Genomic DNA, 8,637 nt, shown 5'->3' on the forward strand with positions numbered 1-8,637 from the left:
CTTGGAAAGGGCAATCGGACAACAGATAGAGACAGTCCCTACGCAACGACGGGCTCCCAGTAAGCGCTCAATAAGTAGGGTTGAGTGAATGAGTGAATGAAGTGGCGGAGCTGGGAGACTAGGGGCTCCCGCTCTGTGGCCGGGGTGGGTTGGGGGTCCGGGTTTTCTGGGCCCGGGTGGAGTCATTCATTCATTCAATCGTATTTATTATTATTATTATTATTATTATTATTATTAATAATAATATTGGCATTTGTTCATTCATTCATTCATTCAATCGTATTTACTGAGCACTTACTGTGTGCAGAGCACTGGACTAAGTGCTTGGGAAGTCCAGGTTGGCAACATATAGAGATGGTCCCTACCCAACAGTGGGTTCACAGTCTAGAAACAGTGGGTTTAAATTTGTTAAGTGCTTACTATGTGCAAAGCACTGTTCTAAGCACTGGGGGGTGTACAAGGTGATCAGGTTGTCCCACATGGGGCTCACAGTCTTAATCCCCATTTTACAGATGAGGGAACTGAGGCCCAGAGAAGTAAAGTGACTTGCCCAAAGTCACCCAGCTGACAGTTGGCGGAGCTGGGATTTGAACCCATGACCTCTGACTCCAAAGCCCGTGCTCTTTCCACTGAGCAACGCTGCTTAATGAGCGCTTACTGTGTGCAGAGCACTGTACTAAGTGCTTGGGAAGTCCATGTTGGCAACATATAGAGACGGTCCCTACCCAACAGTGGGCTCACGGTCTAGAAGGGGGAGACGGACAACAAAACAAAACATATTAACAAAATAAAATGAATAGAATAAAGACGTACAAATAAAATAAATGGATTAATAAATAGGTACAAACATATATACATATGTACAGGTGCTGTGGGGAAGGGAAGAAGGAGAGGGAAAAGGGGGCTCAGTGTGGGAAGGCCTCCTGGAGTAGGTGAGCTCTCAGTAGGGCTTTGAAGGGAGGAAGAGAGCTAGCTTAGGTTGGAGTCCGGGGTTGGGGTGTGGCTCAGTGGGAAAGAGCCCGGGCTTTGGAGTCAGAGGTCATGGGTTCAAATCCCGGCTCCGCCACTTGACAGCTGGGTGACTTTGGGCAAGTCACTTCACTTCTCTGGGCCTCAGTTCCCTCATCTGTCAAATGGGGATGAAGACTGTGAGCCCCCCCCCCCCCCCGTGGGACAACCTGATCCCTTTGTAACCTCCCCAGCGCTTAGAACAGTGCTTTGCACAGAGTAAGCGCTCAATAAATGCCATCATCAATAAATGCCATCAGAGAAGCAGCGTGGCTCAGTGGAAAGAGCCCGGGCTTTGGAGTCCGAGGTCATGGGTTCGAATCCCGGCTCCGCCAACTGTCAGCTGTGTGACTTTGGGCAAGTCACTTAACTTCTCTGAGCCTCAGTTACCTCATCTGTAAAATGGGGATTAGGACTGTGAGCCCCACGTGGGACAACCTGATCACTTTGTATCCCCCCAGCGCTTAGAACAGTGCTTTGCACATAGTAAGCGCTTAACAAATGCCAACATTATTATTATTATTATTATTATTATCATCATTAGGGGAGCGGGGGGGGGGGATCCGTTGTCCGGGTTTTCCGGGCGCCCCCAGGGGAGTTGGATCGGGGCGGAATCCGGAGTGGGATCCGGGGTCCGCGTTTTCCGGCCGCCCCGCGGGGAGGGAGGAGTATTCATTCATTCATTCAATCGCATTTATTGAGCGCTTACTGTGTGCAGAGCACTGGACTAAGCGCTTGGGAAATACAAGTCGGCAACATAGAGAGACGGTCCCTACCCATCAGTGGGCTCACAGTCTAGAAGGCTCACAGTCTAGAAGTACTAGAGTACTTCCCGAGCGCTTACTACAGTGCTCTGCACACAGTAAGCGCTCAGTGGATGCGGTTGGATGAATGGATGGATGGATGAGTGAAGGGGGGGAAGGACCGGAGGAGGGAGGAGGAGGGAAGGACAGTCATTCAATCAATCAATCAATCGTATTTATTGAGCGCTTACTGTGTGCAGGGCACTGGGCTAAGCGCTTGGGCAGCACAAATTGGCAACATATAGAGACGGTCCCTACCCAACAGTGGGCTCACGGTCTAGAAGGGGGGGACAGAGAACAAAACCAAACATATTAACAGAATAAAATAAATAGACTAGATATGTACAAGTAAAATAAATAAATAAATATGTACAAACATATATACAGGACAGGAGGAGGGACCGGGGGTGGGAGGAGGGGCCGAGGGAGGAAGGAGGAGGGGCCGAGGGAGGAGGAGGGAAGGACGGGAGGAGGGAGGAGGGGACGAGGGAGCAGGGAGGAGGGAAGGACGGGAGGAGGGAGGAAGGAGGAGGGAAGGACGGGAGGAGGGAGGAGGGGCTGAGGGAGCAGGGGAGAGAGAGGAGGGAAGGCCCGGGGGAGGGAGAAGGTGGGAAGGAAGGACCGGCTGAGGGAGCAGGGAGGAGGAGCCGAGGGAGGAGGAGGAGGAGGAGGGGAGGGAGGAGGAGGAGGAGGGAAGGAAGGAAGGACCGGCTAAGGGAGCAGGGAGGAGGGGCCGAGGGAGGAGCAGGGAAGGACCGGAGGAGGGGATGAGGGAACCGGAGAGAGGGAAGAGGGAAGGACTGGCTGAGGGAGGAGCAGGGAGGACGAGGGAAGGATCGGAGGAGGAGCTGAGGGAGGAGCAGGGAAGGACGGGAGGAGGGAGGAGCAGGGAAGGACGGGAGGAGGGAGGAGCAGGGAAGGACGGGAGGAGGGGCTGAGGGAGGAGCAGGGAAGGACGGGAGGAGGGAGGAGGGAAGGACGGGAGGAGCAGGGAAGGACGGGAGGAGGGGCTGAGGGAGCAGGGAGGAGGGGCCGAGGGAGCAGGAGGAGGGAAGGACCGGAGGAGACAGGGGAGGGACCAAGGGAGGAGGAGGAGGGAAGGACCGGAGGAGGAGGGAGGGCCGGGCGGCTCCGTCGAGGGGCTGCGGGCCGGGGCCGCGCTCTCCAACGGAGGCGCCGTCCCCGCGGGCATCAGCCCCCCGACCAGCCCGCCCTCCGGCCGGCCCGCCCTCCATCCCTCCGGCCAGCCCGCCCTCCCTCCATCCCTCCGGCCGTCCGTCCATCCATCCGTCCGGCTCTACCATGCCGTTCGCCAAGCGGACCGTGGGTCCCCGGCGGCCGTGCCGTCTGGGGCCCGAGGAGGAGGAGGAGGAGGAAGGGGAGGACGGGGAGGAGAAGGCCTCCTCGTCCTCGTCCTCGTCGTCGTCGTCGTCGTCCTGCTCCTCGTCCGGGCGGCCCCCCGACCTGCGGCTGCGGACGAACGCGTTGCTGTGCGGGCTGCTGGGGCAGCTGTCGGCCGTGTCGGGCCAGGCCTGCAGCCTGTTCCAGGAGCTGGAGGGGGACCTCCGCCACGCCCACCGCAGGCTCCGGGACCTCCGAGCCAGGATCGGGGGCGTCCAGCACGCTCTGGCCGCCCGAGACCCCAAGCAGGAGCCCGTGCGTGAGTGTCCCGCCCTCCCCCCCCTCCCCCGACCCCTCCCCGGGGGCCGTCGGGTCCCCTGCGTCGGCCTGGATTACGGATGGGGCTTGGGGGGGGGGGGGGACCACCCCTGGATCGGTCTCGATTGCGGATGGGTTTTGGGGGGACCCCCCTTCTCCCCGGACACTGCCTGTCATGTCCCCCGGATCGAACTGGATCAAAGATGGGATTTGGGGGGACCCCCTCCCAGAGGGCTGTCGGGTCCCCTGGATCGGCCTGCATCGCAGGTGGGTTCTTGGGGGACCCCCCTTCCTCCCCGGACACCGTCATGATGTCCCCCGGATAGGGCTGGATCGCAGATGGGGTTTTTGGGGGGGACCCCGTCTACCCGGGGGCTGTCGGTTCCCCTGGATCGAGCTGGACCAAAGATGGGGTTTGGGGGGACCCCCTCCCAGAGGGCTGTCGGGTCCCCTGGATCGGCCTTCATCGCAGATGGGTTTTTGGGGGACCCCTCTTCCCCCCGGCCACCGTCATGATGTCTCCCGGATAGGGCTGGATCACAGATGGGGGTTTTGGGGGGGGGGACCCCCGTCCACCCGGGGGCTGTCGGTTCCCCTGGATCGAACTGCATCAAAAATGGGGTTGGGGGGACCCCCTCCCAGAGGGCTGTCGGGTCCCCTGGATCGGCCTTCATCGCAGATGGGTTTTTTGGGGGGGGCCCCCTTCTCTCCCAAGGGGCCGCCGGGACCCCCGCATGGGGCTGGAGCATAGATGGGGTTTGGGGGGACCCCCTCCCCTCCCCCGGTACTGTGGGTTCCCCTGCATCGGGCTGGATCACAGATGGGATTTTGGGGGGGACTCCCCCCCATCTCCCCCGGGGCTGTCGGGTCACCTGCATCAATCTGGATCATAGATTTTTTTTCGGGGGGGACCCCATTCTCTCCCCAGGGGCTGTCGGGTTCCCTTGATCGGGCTGGAGCACAGATTTTTCTGGGGGGGGGGATCCCCTCCCCATTTCCCCCGGGGCTGTCTGGTCCCCTGGATCGGGCTGTATCATACATGGGGTTTCGGGGGGACCCCTCCATCTCCCCGGGGGCTGTCAGTTCCCTTGGATTGGGCTGGAGCACAGATGGGATTTTGGGGGGACCCCCTCCTCTCCCCCGGGGCTGTCAGGTCCCCTAGATCAAGCTGGATCATAGATAGGTTTTGGGGGGACCCCCTCCTCTCCCTGAGAACTGTGGGGTTCCCTGGATCAAGCTGGATTACAGATGGGGTTTTTTGGGGGGGACCCCTGGATCAGTCTTGATTGCAGATGGGTTTTTGGGGGGGGACACCCCTTCCCCCCCCCGGAGGCTATGTCCTTTGGATTGAACTGGATCACAGATGGGTTTTTTGGGGGAACCCCCCCCACCTCCCCGGGGGCTGTCAGTTCCCCTGGATCGAGCTGGATCACAGTTGGGGAGGGGAAAATTTTGTTTTTTGGGGGAACCTCCCTCTCCCTTGGAACTGTCAGGTCCCCTAGATCAGCCTGGATCACTGAAGGGGAGGAAAAGTTTGTCTTTTGGGGGAACCCCCCCCCCCCCAGTGGGGGCTGAATTGCAGATGGGGAGGGAAAGTTTGGTTTTGGGGGGGCACCCCTCCCCCCGGGGGCGAGGGTTGGTGAGGTGGTTCCAGGGTGGCATCTGTCCTCGGCTCCCCCGCATGCCCTCTGAGTCTTTTTGGGGGGTCTTGTCCCCCCTGATTATCTGTGTGTCTCTGGGGAGGCGTGCTGGGGGGCGTTTTTGGGGGGCGGACAACGCCCCGAGCTCAGCCACCCCGTTTTGCGGCTTTAATAATGATGGTATTTGTTAAGCGCTTACTCTGTGCAAGGCACTGTACTAAGCACTGGGGTGGATTCAAGCAAATGAGGCTGGACACACTCTTGGACCAGCGGGCGGGGTCAAGGTGTGATGATGATGATGGGTGGGGGGCTTCTCCAGTTACCCGAGCAGGTGGAAAGGGAGAAAGCCATCTGGGCTTTTTCCTCCCCCCCACTTGGAATGATAATAATAATAATATTTGTTAAGCACTTACTATGTGCCAAGCAGTGCTCTAAGCACTGGGGTAGATCCAAGGTCATCAGGTTGTCCCACGTGGGGCTGCAGTCTTAATTCCCATTTTCCAGATGAGGGAACTGAGGCGCAGAGAGGTGACTTGTCCCAGGTCACCCAGCAAAGTGGCGGAGCTGAGATTAGAACCCACGTCCTCTGATTCCCAAGCCCCTGCTCTTGCCACTGGGCCATGCTGCTTCTCTCCTTCATTCATTCATTCATTCATTCATTCACTCGTATTTATTGAGCGCTTCCTGTGTGCAGAACACTATATTAAGCGCTTGGGAAGTACAAGTTGGCAACATATAGAGACGGTCCCTACCCAACAGCGGGCTCACAGTCTAGAAAGACTCAATACCCTGGGCTCCGCATCGGGAAGCAGGCTGGAGGAGAGGAGCTCGTTGTGGGAGGGGAATGTCACTCTTTAATGTTGTAGTGTGCTTTCCCAAGCGCTTAGTACGGGGCTGGGCTCACTGCAAGCGCTCAATAAGTACGATGGAATGAAAAGGTGACCGGAGCACCCCAGTCCGATGCTGATGTTTAACGGGGAGGGGGGCTCGTGGGGAGAAAAACCGCACTGTGGGTCTAAATACGCATCTCTTTCTCTCCATCTCTCTCTCTCTTTTCCCCTTCCTCTTCCCCCCCAGACCCATCCACACAGACACACGCGCATTTGTAACCTGCGTGGTGTTATCCGGGGTTTGGAGGCCGGGAGAACATGAGAGATGATGTCAGTGGTTTCTGACTTACATAAGAAGCTTCCTCCGGTCTAGGATTTCTCATTTTGCTGCATATACGCTGGTGAGAGGGCCGGCAACGGCGGTGAGGGCTGTTTAACTTGGAAGAGTCCTCCGGGGTTTTCCAGACATCTCGGATATTCCTCCAAACCCAGCCACTCATCCATGCACATTTGCCTCGCCTTCCATCCCCTCCTTAACTTCCTGATAGGGACGGCAGAGCTCTTCAGTCAATACTCCTGGTGACGCTAATAATTATAGTATTTGTTAAGCGTTTACTCTGAGCCAAGCACTGTTCAGAGTGCTGGAGTAGATTCGAGGTAATCGGGCTGTCCCACGTGGGGCTCACGGTCTTCATCCCCATTTTACAGGTGAGGTCACCGAGGCCCAGAGAAGCGAAGTGGCTTGCCCGTGGTCACGCGGGCAGAACCGGGATTAGAACCCAGGTCCTTGGACTCCCAAACCCGTGCACTTTCCATTAAGCCACGCTGCTTCTCTGCGCTCGGTAGCTAGGCGCTAGACACCCGCCGCGTCGATTTTCAGCACCAAAGGCCTGAAGTTGGGTGAGAAGCTGTGGTTTAAGAGAGCACCCCTGGTGTGGCAACCTGGACGGAATTAAGTCTGGGGAGGGAAAAGGGGTTTATTTTGCCATGGTTACTTGCAACGAGGACTTTAATCCTGCTTCCCCTCCACCCTGAACTCTGTCTTGATAAGTGGACCGAGCTGTTCTGATGTCTGAAGGTGATATTCAGCTGTGTGACTTCGGGCAAGTTACTTCACTTCTCTGGGCCTCGGTTCCCTCATCTGTAAAATGGGGATGAAGACTGGGAACCCCCCGTGGGACAACCTGATCACCTTGTAACCTCCCCAGCGCTTAGAACAATGCTTTGCACATAGTAAGCGCTTAATAAATGCCATTATTATTATTATATTCCACATGTTAGATCCTACCCATGTGGTCAGGGCCTCCCGGGAGCCAGGTTGCAGCTTGGCAAGGCTGGCAATGTTTGAGGCATCCTTTCTTGATCCAGGACTCCAAAGCAGGAGATGCGCTAATATCCCCAAAATTTAGCTCTTCCATAAATAATAGCTAGAGTCAGTCAGAAATATTCCTATTTCCCTTTATGGATATCTTCTTTTTTTAAAAAAAAAATATGGATTTCACGCATGGGAAGCCCAGTCCCGTAGGAACATGTGCCACCCCATCTCTGCATTTGGAGAGGGCGAGACAAGTTGAGGGAGGCAGACAGCGTGGCTCAATGGAAAGAGCATGGGCTCAACCTGTACTTCCCAAGCGCTTAGTACAGTGCTCTGCACACAGTAAGCGCTCAAAAAATATGATTGATTGATTGATTAGGGAGTCAGAGGTCATGGGTTCAAATTCCTGCTCTGCCAGTTGTCAGCTGTGTGACTTTGGGCAAGTCTCTTAACTTCTCTGGGCCTCAGTGACCTCATCTGTAAAATGGGGATTAAGACTGTGTGTATATATGTATATATGTTTGTACGTATTTATTACTCTATTTTACTTGTACATATCTATTCTATTTATTTTATTTTGTTAATATGTTTTGTTTTGTTCTCTGTCTCCCCCTTCTAGACTGTGAGCACACTGTTGGGTAGGGACCGTCTCTATACGTTGCCAACTTGTACTTCCCAAGCGCTTAGTACAGTGCTAGTGCTCTGAAAGCAGTAAGCGCTCAATAAATATGATTGATTGATTGATTGATTGATTGATTGTGAGCCTCCTGTGGGACAACCTGATCACCTTGTAACCTCCCCAGCGCTTAGAACAGTGCTTTGCATATAGTAAGCACTTACTAAATGCCATTATTATTATTATTATTATTATTATGTAGGGGAAATCAAGCCTAACCCCTGGGGGGAAACCGTGTTGCTGGTGGGGGTTGTTTTACATTTTTTTCCCTTAGGGGCAGGGACAGTTTGGGTAGAAGCCTTGGAAGCCAAGATCTGAAAGGGGGATGGGAAGGAAAGGGAACTGAATAAGGGAAGCAGCATGGATTAGCAGAGAAAGCGTGGACCTGGGAATCGGAGGACCTGGGTTCTAATCCCGGATCAGTCACTCGCTGGCTGTGTGACCTTAGGCAAGTCACTTAACTTGTCAGTACCTCAGTTTCCTCATCCGCAAAATGGGGATTCTGTGCCCCATCTCCCTCTTACTTAGCCTGTGAGCCCCATGTGGGAACTGATTGTCTCTTATCTACCCCAATACTTAGTACAGTGCTTGGCATATAAAGAGGTGCATAACAAATACCACACTTAATTAAGGGAATCCAGAGACTAACCTGAGCTGAGGAGGGAGAGGGATGTCCTGCTTCTCCGCTGCTTTGTTCTTTTCCAAG

General features: G+C 55.5%; 1 protein-coding gene across 1 annotated transcript in view; it reads left to right on the forward strand.

The window, feature by feature from the left end:
* The first annotated feature begins 3,113 nt into the window (after positions 1-3,113).
* The window catches only part of NHS (NHS actin remodeling regulator), a 232,402-nt gene continuing 226,878 nt past the window's right edge, over positions 3,114-8,637 (forward strand). Inside the window, 1 exon segment of the mRNA XM_038757120.1 lies at positions 3,114-3,471. Within this exon segment, the coding sequence (XP_038613048.1) occupies positions 3,114-3,471 (358 nt within the window).

This window comes from Tachyglossus aculeatus, chromosome 15 (genome assembly GCF_015852505.1).
Source record: "Tachyglossus aculeatus isolate mTacAcu1 chromosome 15, mTacAcu1.pri, whole genome shotgun sequence".
In the NCBI taxonomy this organism is placed as follows: domain Eukaryota; kingdom Metazoa; phylum Chordata; class Mammalia; order Monotremata; family Tachyglossidae; genus Tachyglossus; species Tachyglossus aculeatus.